Below are 19,339 nucleotides of genomic sequence, written 5' to 3' on the forward strand. Positions count from 1 at the left end.
TACGATCTAGGTAGCTAATGTTTCTGTTGCCACTGCAACGGAATTTCCACTTCTTCAACTCTTTTTATCAACACGATCAATCCCCCGCTATATTTTTTTCAACCACCGTGCGTGTTCCCAATTTCGTCTACTATCGCTAGACCTGCTGGTGGCGGTTTAATAGCTTTGGTGACGTTCCGAGTTTATTCCATTCTACGTCACCAAGACAGAAATATCTTGGTGTGCCTAGCGGGCATCGCTCAATATTAGGCTTAGGTGTTAAACTGTGCGAAATCACAAAGTCACAAAGGGCCTTTGTTATTCCATATACTCTTTCCATACACTCTTCAAGCTTGTAATATTTAATACAAGATAGTCCGTGACTATCTATAAGCTATCCCGCAATGTCCGACTCAGAGAGCCTCGACTATCTTCAGCCAGGCTTCGATGCGAAGACCCTTACAGTCCCCCGGCTACGATCGATTCTAGTTGCACACAATGTTTCATATGCATCCAGCGCAAAAAAAGCACAATTGATCGAAATTTTTAATGATCAGATTGTGCCCCAGTCAAAGAAAATCTTAGCTGCACGCGCACGAGCAAAGCGCTCAAGCAAGGGCATTGTTGATGCAGAGTCACAAAGCAGCAGCAATCCCTTTGAGGAGCAGGAAGAACTTGCACCACCTCCGCGTACCACTCGTCGATCAAGGTCGCCTAGGAAGGCACCTACCAGAATCAAGACAGAAGAACCCGAAGATCAACCAATGCCGCCGCCGACCCCAAGTCCTACTAAACGAAAGCCTCGCGCTACAAGCCGCCCGGTTCAGACTTCGGATACGGATACCGGCCCGGAGCCTGACAATGGCAGAACGCTCAGTAGAGTCGGACGGCCTGTTCTTGCGCCTCGAATTAAGACTGAGGAATCTAACGAAGGCTTTTTTCAACGAACTTCGGATGCTTTCACCAATGATAACCCCTTCCAAAGTGGCAGTTCTCCATCTGTTGTGGATAACACCCCGAGTGTACGTCGAAGAACAGCCGGACCTGACAAGCCGCGAAGCCTTAGTAGAGGCGCGCGAAGGCGAACGGAGGGCCATACTGCTCCTGCTCCTAAGGAAGAGTCACCCGGCGTGCCTATGAATTTCAACCCTCCCTTGCCTCGGAAATCATATCTAAAGGCCCCAGAGACGCCCGTAGTCGAGGCCGGGGAAGAATTCACCCCAGAAGAGCAACTTGATCTTATCTCAGACGAAGCCGTAAACGGGCGCGATGCTGTCGCTACTCGGCAACCCCGACGTCAGTCAAATAAGACCGGAGGTGGCACAATTTTGTCTATATTCTTTGCCACGCTCCTAAGTGTCTACGCTGGGTGGTATCGTCAGGAAAAGATCGCAGTAGGTTACTGCGGCGTTGGTAAAGTTGGAAGCTCGATTCCTAATGAGATCGAAACACCGGAATGGGCGCAGTCGGTACTGCCACCTCAAATTACGGTCCCGCAGTCTGTCATAGACACCCTAGAGCCCGAGTGCGAGCCATGTCCCCCTCATGCCTATTGCTATGCCGACTTTTCCGTACGGTGTGAGCAGGACTATCTCCTCAAGCCTCACCCTCTATCACTAGGTGGTGTGATCCCTCTTCCTCCCACCTGTGAGCCTGACGGTGTCAAGGTCCGACGGGTACAGGCAGTGGCAGATAAGGCAATCGAAGAGCTTCGCGAACGAACCGCCAAGTACGAATGCGGTGAGCCTATCGACGAAGAAGGTACAAAGCTTGAGACACCGGCGATTGAGGAGCAAGAGCTGAAGGAGATTATCAATAGGAAGAGAAACAAGAAGATGAACAATCAAGAATTTGAGGATCTCTGGGGATCTGCGCTTGGCGAGATTAAAGCCAGAGAGGAAGTGGAAGTCAAGGAGTAAGTAAAATATCTTTGAGTACCTATTACTTTTTGTACTTTCTTAGTATAGTATATCTCATGGAAGATGTTTGTATCACAAGTTAAGAAGTCTGACCATTCGACTAACCAGAGTCCCTCCGGCCACCTTAGAATTCCCGATTCCGGAAGTGTTCCAAACACCTACTTCACGTCCACCTCTCTCGCTCGAATTTCAATCACCTGCGCCGTCCGCAGATCAATCCGACTCGGGCTGGCAAGATATCGATTCCATATTAGCGTCGTGATCGCCCTGATCGTGACAGCGATTTATGCACAGTCTCAATTCAAGGCTAACCGTGCAGCAGCAGCTCAGGTACCGGCCTTAGTCGACCTAGTGCTTGAAAGGTTAGCGAACCAGAAGCAACTGGGAGATGAGGGCATTGATGATCCGTGGCTTTTCCTCCCGAACCTCCGTGACGATGTTCTGAGATCGGTTCATTCGCTCTCGCGACGCGAGAAGATCTGGCGGAGAGTCAAGGCAGTCGTCGAGCAGAACAGCAATGTTCGGACTGGCCAGCGGGAGGGACGCAGCGGCGAGGTCGGCAGGGCATGGGAGTGGATTGGCCCAATGGCTGGAGACCATAGCGCCAGGCGACGGAAGAGCGGACGCACATCATTCGGACCGGACGCGGGTGTGGATTCACCGAGTAACGGAGCGGGAGATAATGCGGCCCACGCACGACACCAGAAGTGGGAGGAACCGAGACCTATCTACTAATGTAAGGGGTTTCAGATGGAGACCATGTGGGATAGACGGACGAGCAGTTATTCAGTTGGCTGGCGTTTTAGGCTTTGCTCATTGGTACCTTGTAACTTGACGCGACGGCTACGTGCAATCAATTTATGGCATTCTCCTTTGTAAACAAGCTAGTTTAGGTACCTAAGGTACTCTATTATGTCTGTCTACCTATCTAATGTAACCTGTGATACGACCGACCTTCCCCCATTCTCTCTGCCTTGCGTCTTACGCTCTACGAGTAAATGGTGGCGTTTCCAACCCGCAATTTATATATATAGAGGCACAGCCGGCACTATCTCGCACCACCTGACCTTAGGTAGATTATATACCTCCATCCATGTGATGTGAACTTGAAACAGCTCACGCTCCGTGCCGCGTAGCACTCGAAGCAGAAATAACTCGGCCAAGATGGCCTAGTGTTTCACGGATACGACGACTCTTATTCGTCTAGGTTATGTGTCTTTGAAGGTTTCTAATTATGGGATTAGGTAGGGGCTGGGGTTTATTGGTTAGGTAGGTGTGTACGAAGTAATGGGCGAGGATGTGCCCAATATGCGTGTCGGTGGATGGATAGACGAGACGCTATACAGACAAGCAGGATGAATGTCAGAAATGATAAATCAAGTGTCGTCTATAGATGCTTGGAGTAGGTAGGAATCTTGACATTTCTAAAATCTATAAGTTACAAAGTCTATTGGATGGAATAATTTACTTAGAAGAGCAGTCTATAAGTGGTATCAGAAACAAGAATCTCAAGGTCAGAATTTATACAATTAATTCCCTCCCGCTACTATCCAAGTACTATACACAGCACGGACCTTGCTCTTTCTTTGCTCTTTGCTCGGAAACCCGTGGGGATAGATCGCGTAAGAGAGATTAGCTGTTAGATACATGGCCTTAGACCTAGATAGATGTGTAGATACAAGCCACCTCCCCTCATTATATCGCACAACTACGACGCAACTACTACACCACGTCACATCTCCTCTCCTCTCCTCTCCTCTTACACCTTTCTCGCTCTCGAGCACGCCACTCGAGCACGATCGACAAAAATAGACAAACAAAAACAGCTAGATCGGAACACGGTGTCGGGAGCAAAGCCAGTCGCCATCGCCTTGGGGACGGAGTCTAGTGGTATCATGCAAAATGAACGGATAACGAAAAGAGGCAGCCGAAAAGAATAAGTATAAAAGTGTAAATGAATATTGCTGATGACGAGTGTCGAGAAAATACCGTGGCGCCGCCGATCTCTAGTAGGACGCACAACGTTGGAGCAATGTACAGCATGCTGTAATTATTGAAAGTCGAATATAAAATTGTATATGTTCAAGGTTTAAAAAAAAAAAATGCCGGCGGCTGCGCCTTTCAAATGCGAAGAAGGGTTTGCAAGTTTGTTGCGGTGATATATCCATAGGTTTATGCTGAGCTGCGTCTGGGCAGCTTTGTGGTAAATGACGTCTGAACGAATGTGCGCTTTTCCGATTGACCCCTTTTTTTCTTCCCTTGGGCGTTGTGAAGACTCGTCTATCTCTGGCCTAGCCTCCGAGCCCGAATCCAGAACTTTTGCTCCTTAAATGAGAATGGGTATAAGCGAAGGTCATGAACGGTTTCGTAAGAGTATCATTAATGTGACGAGCAATTGAAAGAGAACAACAGTCTTGCAGTATGTCGAAGGATTATTTAAACGACTGGTTGTTGTTGTTGTTGTTGTTGTCTCCTAAGTTCAGCCAACTCAAGTCGTTCGAATTAGATGCCGTATCCAATGGCGGCTGTTTAGAAATACCAGTTGGAGGTTTATTTGAATCAGGAGGCCCAAGAACTGTCTGATAGATGCTCTGGCTATAAGTACTACTCGGAGCTCGCACATCACCCCAAGCCTTTTTCGCCGTTGCCGGATCCCAAGTATCATGGACACTGGCCGGGATACCACTAGAATATCCCGAGGACGATGCAGTGGATATGGGTCGTTCTATTTGGCCGGACATTCCCTCGATGTGAAGATTCTGCTGCGAGATCGTTGGGCTGCTTGAGTTGACCTGGTTCAGTTCCGGCCGTCCTTGTGGGACTTGTAAGGCCGGTATGGATAAGGCTGGTACGGTGGCAGAGTCTTGCGTTAGGCGGTTTTTATCTGAGTAGAAAGAACTTGGTCCAGAACCATTTTCACGCTGCGAGTTGCTATTCCCGAGGCCAAGAACGGACAGCGCGCTGCCGTCAGACCAGTATCGATTCCAACCAGAGCTCCTTCTCATAGTATCATCTACATTATCTCCTGCTGCCCGAGGTCGCGGCTTCGGCTCGTTCGCGTCGGCAGCAAAGGACACGCCCTTTTCATCCATTGAGAGGAACTCCGGCTCCGGATTCGTTTGAGGCTGCGGCCGGCTAATAGTACTCTTGAATTGCTTACTAAAGATGCTGTTGACAGAGCTGCGCTTCGTTTCGTTGCTCGTTTTGCGCTGTACAGCAGGCTTCTGCACTTTACCCATCAAGATGGCCATTGATGAGAATGAACCTACAGAATCCTGTGGAACGTGCCCCCGGAAATGTCCACCCGAAGTGTTCGCAACTTCGCGTTCGAATTCAGCCTTCTCATCCGGTATTCCACTGGCTCTTCGCGCTTGTCCTACATCAGCATGATTTTGCCGCTTCCGAAGATGCTTGATCCAGAATAGCAAGCACAGTAAGATAATCGCGAAGCCAAAGATAGTCCCAAGCACTATGCCGAGTAAAGTTGTCGGAGGAAGTATGCTGTCTTCAGCTGCAGGCGCAGTAGAAACAGGAGTAGTAGCGGCCGCAGTAGGAGCTTCAGTTGAGGTGCTAGAGGGCGCAAGAGTGGAGGAAGAGGCCGATGATGAGGTTGAAGATGTCGACTCGATCAAAAACCCTTTTTGCTGCCCAAGCACGGCCGTGGCGTTCTTCCATGTGTTCTGTTTCGCATTGAACATGCACAATATCTCGTCATCATTCCCACCTGAGATTACTACCAAACCATTTGCATCAGTAGCTAAGGAATAGTCGGTTCGTGTGCTTTGCGGCGCTAGAGTTGAGTTATATTTCGGCCAGTTATCCGCAGTAAGGGCTCGCTTCTCTTCCTGTAACGCGCGGCCCGAAACGGTCGTTCCGGCTGGAGCCGCGTCGGCTATAGGGAGACCATTGCTAGTCAACAACATCGTCCTGTTGACCGTGTTCGGCGAGGTGGTCATATCAAACGTATAGAGATGTTTGCTACCATCGTCACCGGCCATGATAGCCGCCTTCATGTACGTGGAATTCTTAGCTAATGGCTCTGCTAAGGTTATTCCTGGATCAACCCATGAGGCAACTGGATCAAAAAGCATCACCCGCGTGTTCGTCGGGTTGCCACCGATCATGACCGCTTGTGTTTCCGACCATGGGAGAATTAATGGCGCGACTCCCGGTGGGGAGAGGGTAGACTGAAATGCCAGCACAGAGTACGGCTCAGATGCCCCGATTGTGAAGGTCTGAGAAGATAACTCCGGTTTTCCGTCGGTCGATCCCGAGTAGACCAAAATCGTATCACTGCCGTTGATGTACGCCGCGCTGTGGTATACCCGATTCTGCGTCACATTTACCTCCGGGACTATATTCTCCCATTTTTTAGTCGAGTATGTAAACTTTTGAAGACCCGGATAGTCGGATGATTTCGATGTTCCACCAACAACAAATAGCGCGGCCTTCGAGGAATCTTTTGGCGTCGATCCAACACAGACGGCACCTTCAACTGACTGTCCACTGGCTAGTTTTTTCCATTCTGCCCCTTCCTCTAGTTTTAACGACTCGAGTCCAGCGGCCGAGTAGGAGTATAAAGTATTATCGAATATAACGCTGCAGGCGCCCGTTAACGGCAACAGCGGTTCTGGAAGTGACATGGTATGATATAAAACTCCAACAAACCCAACGCGATGACTCCGAATAAATGAGCGACAATGAGACCAAATACAGTGGCCTCCAGATTACCGTCGCTTATCAAAAGGTCATGATCATCTGTTAAGTTAAAAGAGCGGAAGGGAGGCTGGTATTGTTGGAGTTGGCTGTCGGTATTATGTCTTAATTAGGGAAGTGTAGCACGATGTCTATAACACCGGTCGGGAGACAAATATGCAACGCTATTAAATCCAAATAGTGATCTCTTGATCGTATTGAAATTGGTGATGAAGAGAGACCAAACTGCTTGACTTAGTTTGAGGAACTACTGGAGTAATCCGATGCCGAAGGGAAGCTTGTCACTGTCGAGATACTGGCTAGAGCTTTGCGATGTATAGCAAAGGCTAACTCGATGCTAGAAGGCCGGCCCACGTAGGACAATATGATCTGCAGAACAAAGTTTGGTGGTTCCCTAAGAAAAGAAAAAGATGTTTCCTTCCCGTAGTCAAATGGAGAAGACAGAGCGAGAGAAGGGTGGAAACGGTCGATCTCTCTCCTGACGGGCGTGGTGTCGCAGGTTGTCAAGGTATCTAAAACCTAGCGGATCAATATACGCCTCCGGCAGGTAGTTGCTTAGTTGCTTTGCCTAAAAGTGCAACCCACTTCCGTAGTAGTAGGATGGATTATTTAGATGTGCCGCAATATCGAAATATTCATGCGCCAGCCTAGATGTAAAAGGGGAGGTTTACAGAAAGATTATGGAAGGCGACGATTAAACGGCTGGTGGATTAAAACGCTGACGAGCGAATCCTGTGGAGTGAAGGATGGATGAAGGAAGACAAGGAGAGGATGCCACAGCGATGGGATGGTCCCGAAAGAGAGGCAAGCTGTAGCAGCAAGAGAGAGAGCAAGGCTTCGGCGAGCTGCTCAAAAGAAAGAGAACGTATGAGAGGGCGAAAGATAGTTACACTCTCTGTTTGCGGTCGAGCACTTTCGATGAGAAGGACGGGAATACGACAGGGGAAGCGGACCAGGACCCCCCGGGCGATTGTGGGCCTTCCATATGCTGATCGAATAGGAAGATAGCAATCGTCAGGGGACAAGCGATTGAAAGGTGAGCTATTGAGATAGCGTCAGGTACCTCCAACGACCAAGATACGTCTAAAATACGTCTCTCAGGGCGGGAATAGGCTGATAAGTTAGGCGCTGCAATGTACCCCAACGGGGCTGCAGTACATGCAATTACCCTGTGGCTGGGCATGTAAAGCGTGCCATACGTAGTGGATTCAGTACTACATGAAGTTCAGTGGTTCAATGTTGCTAGCAGAAAAAGGGGTAGACTTCTCTTTTAACCCCTGCTCATACGACCATCTGGTGGAGAGACTTTCTCGCGTGGTTGTGGGTTCGAGCGAAGGATCCAGCGGGCAATTTGGCCTCGTTTCGCTCAGTCCGAGGTTGTTTGTTTGTTTGTTTCTTGACGAGGTTATTCAGCATGTTTAGTTTAGCGGTATATCTCAGTTTGCAATAGCACCTAGTTATATGTCATTGCTTTCTCTATAGTTATGTATAAAATGATACATTGTAAGATGATACATCTGTCTAGGTCGTGCGGAACATTAAGTTTTGAATGACCTCGCATAAAAGGACGAAAGGTTGGGGGCAGTAAGAAGTGAGAAGTTACTGGATAAAACGAACGATAGAATTGTCCAATGGAACCCAACTTTCATAGCATGATCTTTGGATACGTCGTTTCCTACAAATAAGCTTTACCTATTAGAGTTCAAACACAACGGGCACTAACCTATAAAAGAAGGCGTACATATTGTGAAACTCTAACCCCACCACGTACCGAATTCATAGTGCAATGGTGTGCAGTGCTTTGCAGTACCTGCTGTGCCTGCTGTGCGCCGGGCACCTCGTGTGCGACACTCGATTGGCCACTGAAGAATCCGGTAGTATTCGTCGGAAATCGCTACCGATTAATTTATTATTTTGATCTTGCAGTCTTGCAGTCTTGCTTACTGGGCAATAACTGTTTGAATATGCAGTTACCATCGCTGAATTCTGCTGCTTTTAGCTTAGATACCTATGTTCTCTGTTGCAACTACCTAACCTATAACATTTACATAGGTGCTATACACTAAATTTATAGCGTTCTGACAGACGAAGGGAGTTATGCCTAAAAAGCCGTTTGCTTCAGAATAATTATGTGGTTTTGTCATGTTTGCCCAAGCCCCAAGCCCCAACGACCCTGAACATGCGACGACTTCTATTCTAGGCTAAGACGGCTAAGAAGCCATGTCTCATCTTTAAATTCATGCTGACTTTTATGCACCATTCTATTCATATCGTACTAGTCGAATATCGCATTTACTGTCATACTATGTACCTAGGTAGGTACAACAAAAGAAGTTATCCATTTACTACATGTAATCAGAAACTTCAGCGACGATAATATTTCCACAACTGGTGGTCGCAAATGCTCAAAACTGTTCCCGCGCTTCGGGAATGACGAGTGGTCGAGTGGTCGCAGAGGGGGCCAAATTTAAAAGAAAAGGACAGGCATGTCGTCATCCCGTAATAATTTATTCCAGCAGCATAATGGATCTCTACCGGGGACCACGCAAATCTACAGGGTCTATCGAGATGAGGCATGACTGCTGCAAGCTGCAGGCTGCAGGCCACACCACTGCTATGTATTCGTAAGCGCCGAGCTGCGAAACATCGCCAATTGTCACCCCAAAATGCCTTCTTTCATGCCAATTCCGCTTATTTCTCTCCGGGCGCCAGCCAACTGAAAAAGCGCGCGGTATCAAATCTTATTGAGCACATGGGCATTGGTTGCTTTTTATCCATTGGCTCTGGTATCTTCCTGATAGTTACATTACCGGCAACTGGGTTAGGTATTTATTTACATTTCATTGGTATCAGCGGCCATCTACATCAACGATACTAGTCTACTTCACGAGATAAATAGGGAATATCTATAAGCGCGTCAAATATTTGCTTATTGCCTGATTTATTCTTCACACGCGAAACTTCGCCAAGGCGTAGCTGAACCCGGCGATTTCTGACCTCTAGTCAATAAGAACTCGACATCCACGTGTTTCCGTATAGGAAGTCTCAGTCTGACCGAGGGAGTCGTCTCTAGACTCGAGAATTCCGCTTTGACCTCGCTTTCTTGAGGTCATGACCTGACTCCTTTCTGTATATACATAGCTACGCGCAGACGTAACTTGCCCAGCGAGATCCCATAATCATTGTACAACGTAAAGACTCTTAAACCATGAACTCCTTAGCCTATGCAGCACTTCTGCGAGTGAAAATTCCGAGCCAACCCAATCTGAACCCCGTCATCAGTTCTATTGAGACGCCGTAGCGAAAGCATTGGCTGGTAATTGCGCCTATTACATCGTTAATTAACTCAAATTTCATCAATGCTATACGGGACATACTTACTCTTTTTTCGTTAAACATAAGAAGGGCTTGATCAAAGTTCCAGTTGGCCCCGTCCAAACAGAACTTCGAGTATTCCGGAGTCATACCCGTTCGGTTGCAAAGCTCAATCACCATTTGTTGCTGCAAGTCTACGCTCGGCTGTGCTATCGGCTGCGCTACTGGTTGGACTACCGGTTGGGCCGTCGGTTCCGGCGTTGAACCTGGCGGCGGACTGAATGCTCTGACGGAAAGCATATCGCTGATGACACGTATAGGATTTCTACCTGGAACACCAGGACCTAGGACGAAAGTACGAGAGAAGCTTCGCTTGGCCGTCTTCATAGTACCAGGCTCTTGATCCTCAAATTCTCCATGTATGGTAATGATCATTCCATCTACGCCCACCGGGCTTTGGCCAGCTGGGTCGGAGAGACCATGGACAGGATGGCAATCGACAATGTACTTGTTGAATTCAGCCACTAGATCAGGGTGCCGCGTAGGAGGTAGCTGTTGCCATGCGCTTTGAATAAAATGTGTTCCAACGAATAAACGTTGTATTCTAGTAGAGGTATAGGTAACCTTGTTGTGATTACGGGAGAATTTGATATATGCGCCCCAACCGGGTGTCTGAGTGCTTTGTGGGTGTGGAGAGCTGTTGATGACAGCAATAGAAAAAGTGCTTTCGTTGTCGTAGTACTTAGCCGCCAAATTATGTCGATCAACATCATACATTGACATGAACTCCCTAATGAAGCCTTCGCCAATGCCATTGATATCCCGAAAGTCGGCGCCGTGCTGTGGGATGGGAGTAGGCCGAGACGCGGCTTCCATTGCGGCGATTTGTGCCAGGGTCCTAACCTGGATGCCGCTAAGGTTTTGTAGTCGGGGAAACCAGTTTGTTAGCTCTGCTGCGTAGTTGGGATTCGCCGCCTCGATAGGGTTGTCATTCAGGAGGAGAGTTTCGAGCTTCCTAAGGCGATATCGCCACTTTTGAAGACCCTTTAAATCCTTGAAGTGGTTTCGGCTCAAGTCCAAGTTGACTAAGTCGGGGAAGGTTTCAGTCAAGGACATGATCTGAAAGACGTCGTCGATGTTGTTGCCGGCGAGGCTGACACTAACGACGGCGTCTCGTTTATCCTGAGCCGTCTTAAATAACCCATCACAAACAGCCATTAGTGCGCGAAACAGCTTCTCAGGTTTACTCTCGCCACTGAAGAAGCCCATCTGGTTGAGCCCGGCATCTTCGCCGAGGGCAGATAGATTTAGTAGCTTCGCGCTACCGTCGTATCGGAGGCTAAGGACGTTACGAAGCACTTCTTTTACCTCGAGAGCGGTCGAGGACATATTATTCTGGCTAGCCGGGGGCAATTCGCCCGGTGCTTCTGTGATAGTAAGGGTTGTACCGGCAAATGCGAATCCATTCAGCTTAAGAATTTCTTCCCCGTCTTCCTTGCTTGTGATGATATATACAAAGTCACCATTGATGTGTGACTGCTAGACGTTAGCAAGGTAATGAAACCTTGATAATGCTCTAGGAATCCGGGATAGGTATGCGGCTCGGTTCAAGATTGTCTCTCCTCGTTTTTGCGAGCTATACGGCATGATAACGAATGCGGAGAATTTGTGTCGCTGCGTAACCCCCCAGATTCTCGGACGGAATGCTATCACATACCTTCTTAATCCTTATGCTTCGTGTAGTCTTCGAGACGGCCTGAGCTTTTCGTTCCAGGAAGGTCAACAGCTCTTTGAGGCCGCCTCCTTCGTTACCGGCCGCCTTGCTGGATTTGAGACCCTGAACTTGGAGTGTCATCGTATTCGGCGCGTTGACTTGGCGGATGCCTTTAAAGGCTTTAGCCCCTCCAGACATTCCGGTAGCGATGCGGGAAGAGAGGCTACCGCCAGCAGTTCCGTTGAAGACGCGTTGTATTATTTGTTGTGTCTTCACGTTTGGTCTCGGTGCGCGGGATCCGCTCGGTGCCGATCTTGTGGATCGAGGTGTTGTGGTAGGATCGTGCGCTTCGGTACGCTTCGCCTTCCGAGGGTTACGGTTGGCCGCACCGGGAACATCCATATCAAGGTCGCCATCTTTGTCCACTCTGCCTGAAGTATTGCCACGACGCTTAGATATTCCACCTCTGGAAGCCGCATTCGCACTATTTGTTCCACTTCGAGTGTTGCGTGGGCCAGTAGGGGCAGATCCCTTTCGGGGACCAGAGGGCGCCATCGTTCGTTGTATGAGAAGTGAGCGAAAACCGCGAAAACTCTGCGTAGAGAAACAGATTCGGAGGCGATAAGAGGTGTGGAGGTTGCTACTCTATTAGAGGAGCAAAGAAGTGGCTGTAAATGATCTGGAGATGACGCTTTATGAATGGTTGTAGAAAAGTCGTCAATAATTGACGATCTTCAGGCAAGGCTGGCAAACCATGAATTGCAGATGGACGGATGGCGTTGCCTAGAAAAGGTTGTTGTAGTTGCGAAAGTTGTGAACCCACCCGAGGCAAGTCAAGAGATTGAAGTAAAGGCAAAAAATAATTCCCCTCGCAGTAATTTTTTACGAGAGAAATGGTAGAATAAGCCTTTAGGTTCGTCGCATCCTTTGGGGGGATAAAGAAGGGAAAGATGAAAGATGTAAAACTAAAGGCTGTGACGTCGAAACAAAGGCTGACGAGAAATCAAGACACCAGAGGTTGATACCTAGCGCGCACAGACCATTTATGATGACTGATACGTACCTAGGTATGTTGAGATTGACTCACAGGTACCAGCCTACCTAACTGGAGGTCAGCAGTTGCTTCAGCCACAAATCCAATTTTCTAGAAGTAACGACTGTACGGGCAGTTTGCACCGATAGGGGATAGGTACATATTTGCTTAGGTAATATACACATTAATATACATAACCTAGATAATTGAAGCTGAAGCCACCAGAATTACATTGTAACAGCCACAATATTCACATGACTTCGCGACATTTCAATGCCAATTATTTTATAGTCGCACCTGTTACACCCACATTAACGCGTTTGACGCACATCAGCCCCCAACGCATGTTCAGTGACTTCCAAACAAAGGACCTATAAGAAAGGGCTTATGACAAAAGGCTTATTAAATATTCAATAGTCGCCTCCCAGTCTGTCTATCTAGGTAATTATGTGATAATTACCTAGTTAACCTATTAAAAACAACCTAAACTATGGATTCGGATGAATTCGACGACGATATTGCTGACGAAGATCTTATCATCGCCGCCAGTCAGGTACCAGTTCCAGGTCGTAGTCAACCTGCCAAGATCAACCAAGGCCGATTTCAACCCCACGTCCAACGGCCACCAGTTCAAGGGAATAATACCAATTCAATTCACACAAGCTCATTGGTATGAATATCTTTATTTATATTTACTTGTGACTATGAATAACCTCGAGCTATGGTATTATGACTGTTATGGTTATTGGTGTTGCTCAACAATATCTCAGTTTAGTATTTCGAAGGACCGCACTAATATATATTTCAGCAGCGATCAAATTCTAATGGGCAATCTTTCATTGACCTTGATGACCTGCCTTCAGATGCATTCTCAAGTCCACTAGCAAATCCTCAGTCTGTGTCTCAGAAGGGACCAGCAGGCTTTCTGCAGCCACAACGTATTGGTGACCCAGTGCCTGCCTATCGACAGACCACCTTATTTGGTCAAACAATTCAACGAGATCCTGGCCCCGGATCTTCTCAGTCCAATAGAAATAGAGCGTTCCGTGTGGATTTACCACCTGAGCCGCCAACTCATCATGAACTGGACTTGGATGCCATGAAAACCTGGGTTTATCCTACAAACTTGGGGCCTACTCGAGACTACCAGTTCAGCATCGTTAAGAATGGTCTGTTCAACAACACCCTCGTCGCCCTCCCTACGGGATTGGGCAAAACGTTTATTGCAGCTACTATCATGTTAAATTACTATCGCTGGATGAAATCCGCCAAGATTGTGTTTGTGGCCCCTACCAAACCGCTTGTATCGCAGCAGATCGATGCGTGTTTCCACATCGCCGGTATTCCAAGATCGCAGACAACCTTGCTTACAGGAGAGATAGCGCCAGCTCTTCGAGCAGAAGAGTGGGGGTCTAAAAGGGTCTTCTTTATGACTCCGCAAACGTTGGAGAACGATTTATCTTCAGGGTACGCAGATCCCAAGTCAATTGGCTTACTAGTGGTAGACGAAGCCCACAGGGCTACAGGGCATTATTCCTATGTAAATGTCGTCAACTTTTTAAGACGATTCACTAGTAGCTTTCGCGTACTTGCTCTGACAGCAACTCCTGGATCTAAGGTTGAATCGGTGCAGGAGGTTATCGACAACCTCGCCATTTCACATGTGGAAATTCGCACCGAGGAATCCATGGATATCCGCCAATACGTTCACCAGAGAGATGAAGATATTGTTCTGCTAGATCCGTCAGATGAGATGAATTTTATCAGAGACCTATTTTCGAAAGCCTTAAAGCCGCTTGTGGACAAGTTAAGTCAGCAGAACATTTACTATGGTCGTGACCCGATGAGTCTCACAACGTACGGTCTCCTTCAAGCTAGGAAAGACTGGATGGCTCGTGCTGGACGAAATGTCAACCAAGGGGTAAAATTCATGACCATGGCAATATTCGCTGTTTTAACAAGTCTAGCCCATGGCATCAAACTACTGAATTTCCACGGTATTAAGCCGTTTTATGACAGCTTGGTCCAATTTCGGGACGAAACAGAGGGGAAGGGCGAGAAAGGTTCCAAATATAAGAAGCAGATCATCGAATCTCCCAGTTTTCAGGAAATGATGGATAAAATCGCCAGCTGGTCGAAGAAGGATGGTTTTGTCAGCCACCCAAAACTCACATATCTGTCCGATACAGTCTTGAACCACTTTATGGACGCAGGTGAGGGTCGAGAAGGCGGTTCTACGAATACCAGAATCATAGTCTTCAGTGAATATCGCGACAGCGCCGAGGAAATCGTACGGGTCCTTAATATTCACAAGCCACTTATCCGCGCCGCAGTTTTCGTTGGGCAAGCAGACTCGAAAAGATCAGGAGGCATGAAACAGGCCGAGCAGATCGAACGAATAAAGAAATTCAAGGATGGTGAATTCAATGTCCTTGTCGCCACCTCGATCGGTGAGGAAGGACTAGATATTGGTCAAGTAGATCTAATTGTATGTTACGATGCGTCCGCATCACCGATTCGAATGCTTCAGAGAATGGGACGAACCGGAAGAAAGCGCGCAGGACGTGTTGTTTTACTCCTGATGCGAGGGAAAGAGGAGGATAATTACGCAAAGTCTAAAGACGGTTACGAGAAGATGCAGCTTATGATATGCGACGGAAGCCGCTTCAACTTTCGTCATGACCTCTCCACAAGGATTGTCCCAAGAGATATCCGCCCCGAAGTTGATATGAGAGCTGTAGAGATCCCCGTGGAAAATACCCAGGCTGAAGGTCTCCCTGAGCCAAAGAAAGGAAAGCCGCGAAAGAAGAAGCCACCCAAGAAGTTTCATATGCCTGATGGAGTCGAGACTGGCTTCACGAGTGTTGCTTCGCTACTAGGGAAGAAGTCAGAAACCAAAAAGGCAAAGGAAATCCCCGTACCCGTACCCGTACCAGTTGAAGAGGATGAGGTTGTCGATATACCGGCTCTTGACCGAATATTACTCGACAAAAACCAAATTGAAGAGTTACATAAGAAATACAAGAGTCTCTCATACCACCGAGACTCGATGGAAGACATTGAACAAGTGGATTTGGCCGCAAATCCTACCGCGCAGAGAGCATTACGGAAGACCGTATACGTGAAGCACGGGGCGTACACGAAGCGTTGCGTGAAGTTGTTCAAGACGTTCGCGAGATCACAGTCTCCTTCAGACCGCTTCAATAAACCGTACGATGAAGCAGATGCGCGTCGTTACCGTCGACTGCCACTTCCAAACTACGGACCCAGTTCGGATGGCGACACCGCAGACGAACCAGCGCGTAAAAAGAGAAAGATGACATCTCCCATTCAAGAGGAAGATGTCGAAGTCGAGGAGTTGCCAGCCGCTCCGTCTCGCCCACCGCGGCCGAAGAAAACCTCTCTGCCCGCGAAACGGAAGCCCCGCGCTCGAGCACACTCCCCAGAAGAAGCTGACGACAGCGAAGACGTGGAGGAACTTCCACCGCCCCCCAAGAAACGTACCGCTAAGTCAAAAACAAAGATTTCGGCTCCGGGACAACAACGCGGGCGGCCGAAAAAGACTACACGGGCCCCGGCAGTCTACGACGAGAGTGCCGACGAAGGCGATGATTGCCGCCGCACCAGTGACCTGGATCTAACAGACGATTCGGATGACGGTGCCGACCTAGTAGGGTTCGTCGTCGCAGACGAAATGGCGACATCGAGCAACCCAGCCCCGACCTCCTCTCTGCCACGGAGAAACCGGCGCTCGGCATCGCCCACCTCGCCATCTACGCCATCTACCATCGGCGGCCGTTCTGCAAAGCAGCAGAAGAAATCGTTGTACTATGAGCCTACGCGCTTCGATGCCACGCAGGACAGCGCCGACGACAGCATCCCGTCCATGAGCCAACTCGTCAGGCAGAAACAAACTTCAAAAAACCCTACTACTGCTCGCAAGGAGTCAGGTGGTGGTGGCGACGAGGAGGAGAGCGAGGACGATATCCCCGTTCGGAAACGCGCGCGTGCTGCGAGAAAAGGGACGAATAATAGGAGGGCTGGGCCGTTTATACTCGAAGATGATGACGACGACGACGACGATGATGATGATGAAATAATCGAGGAAAGCGATGGGTATTAATGAATAGTTAGAGAAATGGATCCTCATATTGTTCTTCTTCTTCTTCTTCTCCTCTTGGCTTACACCATCCTATGTAGGAAAGACCTGACTCTCTAAACCACCTAACATCCCGCCTCTCTAGGTTAGCTATTACCATCCCCCTTAATAAAAAAGTGACAATTTCCACTACATCCGTACTTTTCATCGTGCATAACCAATGATATATATAATATATAATCATATACCTACCTACCTACCTACCTATCGCCCGTCAGTCACATTATATTGGCAACCCGATGCCAGATCAAACGCCTAGTTCTTTGCTACGTAGTTCCCACGTACGACGTGATATTAACTGAGCATAACACTACGAAAATTAAACCAAGCCAAGCCGTAACATGGTAAGTACCTAACTAACATAGTATGGGTGCATCGGCGACACTCTCCTCATGCAGCGCGATTATTCAGAACCCCTGTGACTACCTACTATGCTGCCTACCTACCTACCTAAGGTATTTACCACCTATGTCCTCAGACTACTGATTGTGTTTTGACTTACTTAGGTAGTTATACCCAACTCCCACCTCCTTTATACCTATCTATCGGTTATAGCTACCTACCTACCTACCCAACGTTGGCATTCCATCCCCCCTTTCTTCAAAACAGGCAGACTCAACGAGTAGTCGCAGCTCCAATTCAAGTCACGTCTTCGCTTTGCCTATTCTCGCCAGATATCCAAAATCCATGTTGAATATGTTTCCATTTCAATTAAAACTACCCTAATCCTGAACCAGCCAATCCCAGCCATACCTTCAAGATCCCAAACATGAACGAAACAAACATATGTCAACTCGTCCTAGTCTAACTACTACACTACCGTTTCCATCATCATGCCAACGATATACTTACATCTACTCGACTAGCTAGCCGTCATATCGCTCAAAAATATCAATATCAACCCCAACTCCAACCAGGTATAAGAACAATGCTCATGGATGACTTCGGTATATCTTCGTCTTCCCAAGCTTCGGAAACAACCAGCTTTAACAACGCCTATGATATAGACCAGCGTCATACTCTACTCCGGCAGGTGTCAAACTGATGAGGTTGCCGACCACAACATGCACACGGTGTCGTGAACCGCGGGTCATCGATTCGTAACACGTCAATACGCCAATCCATCCCCTCTTCGAATCTCAATGCAAAAGCGATAATATCAGGTCCAGTTTCGTGTTCCGGCTGCGCTTCGCATCTCAAGCAGCCACGCTTCTACCCATTGTAGTGCCCCAGCGAAATCTTCTCAGAGTTCCACTGCCGCTTCTAATCACATCTCTTCCGCAATTGCTTCCGTCGGCTACAGCGCTAGCATTGGTGCCCAGACTGCCGAGGGTTTCCTGGCGACCTACTTCTCTTCCGATAACATAGCCTGCCCCGAATCCTACGACGGAGACAAGAACCACAACGCCGGCACTTACAACCCATGTCAGGAGGGTTGGGCTAATAAGAGTATCCTCGCCCGAAGCCACGCTGATCTTCTTTTTCTTAGTTGCTCGCGGCGATTTTGTAGCGGGAGTGGGTGTGGCCGTTCGCTTAACCTTTTCGCCACCCAATTCGCGAGCCGTAGTCGCTGGGGGATTGGTTCCAGAAGGTTGACCAGATCTTGTCTGGGCCGGCGGCGGCGGTGGGGCCATTAGTTCGCTCTCGGGAACGAAGCGCAGTTCCACAGGTTGGCTACCAGTGGCTGCAGGAGAACGTTCATCCATTTGTTTTTCGCCTTCCTTGGTTCGCTTACCCGCTGCAGCTGCACAGCTAAGCAGGGTTGTCAAACTGGCACGCAGTGCCGCATCGTTATCAGCCTGATAGTGTGGCGATATAAAATTAGGGGAGCGACGGTCGATGCGAGTCTGGGATCGCTGGCCGAAGGATGGCCGGTGATGCTGAGGGATAGTCGAGCTCGCTGAGTGTCGGTGGGTCAAATGCGACGGCGGGTGCGAGAATGCATTTGGCTGAGGTTGAAACGGCTCCGAAGGGCATTGAGCCAGTGCCGTCGCACGATCGTCATCGTCACTAGAGTCGTCCTCAACGGGCTGAGCCGAGTGTCGCAGAGGAGTGGTCCCGGTAGGTCGAGGGGAGGCAATATACTCAGCAGAGCTGGTTAAAACTCGGTCGTCCTCGCTCTCGCTCTCTTCGTACTCCTCTTGACTGCTGCTTGCACCAGCATGGCCAGCCTGGGCGGCAACAAAAGTGGGTTGTCGGGCGTCGGGTCGGGCATAAGACTGCGGATGTAAACGTCGTCGCCTTCGAGCATTGTAAGAGGAGCCCACTTGTAGCCCCGTAACGACGATCTCGTCTCCGATAGACGAGACGGAAGACGAGGAAGGGTGCGAGGCCACCTCAACCCATGATTCTGATATGGTTAGGTTTGGTTCATGGCGGTATAATAGGTTAGACTTACCATCATTTCGTTGGCGCTGTTGGTCGGATGCAGGCCGCATTGCAGCAGCAGCAGAATTAGCGACCCGCTGAGAGTCGTTGCTACGTTGCCAGTTACGCCCCGACAT

At 48.6% G+C, this 19,339-nt stretch overlaps 5 protein-coding genes across 5 annotated transcripts; 2 read left to right on the top strand and 3 right to left on the bottom strand.

Annotated features, from left to right (window-relative positions):
- Positions 1 to 32: 32 nt before the first annotated feature.
- Positions 33 to 3,202, top strand: F5Y00DRAFT_226932 (Man1-Src1p-C-terminal domain-containing protein). The gene is made up of 2 exons (XM_048006404.1): positions 33 to 1,894; positions 2,027 to 3,202. Exons 1-2 carry the CDS (start codon positions 384 to 386, stop codon positions 2,631 to 2,633), a joined length of 2,118 nt encoding a protein of 705 aa, XP_047868463.1. The 5' UTR covers positions 33 to 383; the 3' UTR covers positions 2,634 to 3,202.
- Positions 3,203 to 4,198: 996 nt separating this feature from the next.
- Positions 4,199 to 7,020, bottom strand: F5Y00DRAFT_174870 (uncharacterized protein). Its single transcript, XM_048004916.1, has one exon. The coding sequence runs from the start codon at positions 6,539 to 6,541 to the stop codon at positions 4,331 to 4,333; it is 2,211 nt and encodes a 736-aa protein (XP_047868464.1). The 5' UTR covers positions 6,542 to 7,020; the 3' UTR covers positions 4,199 to 4,330.
- Positions 7,021 to 9,523: 2,503 nt separating this feature from the next.
- Positions 9,524 to 12,731, bottom strand: F5Y00DRAFT_226936 (NTF2-like protein). The gene is made up of 3 exons (XM_048006405.1): positions 11,647 to 12,731; positions 9,996 to 11,465; positions 9,524 to 9,940 (listed from the first exon to the last, which is right to left on the bottom strand). The coding sequence occupies exons 1-3, from the start codon at positions 12,196 to 12,198 to the stop codon at positions 9,899 to 9,901; spliced, it is 2,064 nt and encodes a 687-aa protein (XP_047868465.1). The 5' UTR covers positions 12,199 to 12,731; the 3' UTR covers positions 9,524 to 9,898.
- Positions 12,732 to 12,920: 189 nt separating this feature from the next.
- On the top strand, positions 12,921 to 16,964 carry F5Y00DRAFT_226938 (P-loop containing nucleoside triphosphate hydrolase protein). Its single transcript, XM_048006406.1, has 2 exons — positions 12,921 to 13,346; positions 13,485 to 16,964. Exons 1-2 carry the CDS (start codon positions 13,167 to 13,169, stop codon positions 16,797 to 16,799), a joined length of 3,495 nt encoding a protein of 1,164 aa, XP_047868466.1. The 5' UTR covers positions 12,921 to 13,166; the 3' UTR covers positions 16,800 to 16,964.
- Positions 16,965 to 18,031: 1,067 nt separating this feature from the next.
- On the bottom strand, positions 18,032 to 19,339 carry F5Y00DRAFT_258383 (uncharacterized protein; the record flags this gene model as incomplete). The annotated part of the gene is made up of 2 exons (XM_048010697.1): positions 18,032 to 19,185; positions 19,234 to 19,339. 2 exons carry the CDS (start codon positions 19,337 to 19,339, stop codon positions 18,032 to 18,034), a joined length of 1,260 nt encoding a protein of 419 aa, XP_047868467.1.

This window comes from Daldinia vernicosa, assembly GCF_022497035.1.
Source record: "Daldinia vernicosa strain CBS 139.73 unplaced genomic scaffold F5Y00scaffold_6, whole genome shotgun sequence".
NCBI lineage: Eukaryota > Fungi > Ascomycota > Sordariomycetes > Xylariales > Hypoxylaceae > Daldinia > Daldinia vernicosa.

Coding starts and splice junctions, on each gene's coding strand:
- F5Y00DRAFT_226932 (XM_048006404.1), top strand. CDS start 384: ATGTCCGACTCAGAGAGCCTCGACTATCTTCAGCCAGGCTTCGATGCG. Junction 1,895..2,026: donor GAGGAAGTGGAAGTCAAGGA/GTAAGTAAAATA, acceptor CGGCCACCTTAG/AATTCCCGATTCCGGAAGTG.
- F5Y00DRAFT_174870 (XM_048004916.1), bottom strand. CDS start 6,541: ATGTCACTTCCAGAACCGCTGTTGCCGTTAACGGGCGCCTGCAGCGTT.
- F5Y00DRAFT_226936 (XM_048006405.1), bottom strand. CDS start 12,198: ATGGCGCCCTCTGGTCCCCGAAAGGGATCTGCCCCTACTGGCCCACGC. Junction 11,466..11,646: donor GAAGCATAAGGATTAAGAAG/GTATGTGATAGC, acceptor AACGTCTAGCAG/TCACACATCAATGGTGACTT. Junction 9,941..9,995: donor TTATGTTTAACGAAAAAAGA/GTAAGTATGTCC, acceptor ACGATGTAATAG/GCGCAATTACCAGCCAATGC.
- F5Y00DRAFT_226938 (XM_048006406.1), top strand. CDS start 13,167: ATGGATTCGGATGAATTCGACGACGATATTGCTGACGAAGATCTTATC. Junction 13,347..13,484: donor CAATTCACACAAGCTCATTG/GTATGAATATCT, acceptor TATATATTTCAG/CAGCGATCAAATTCTAATGG.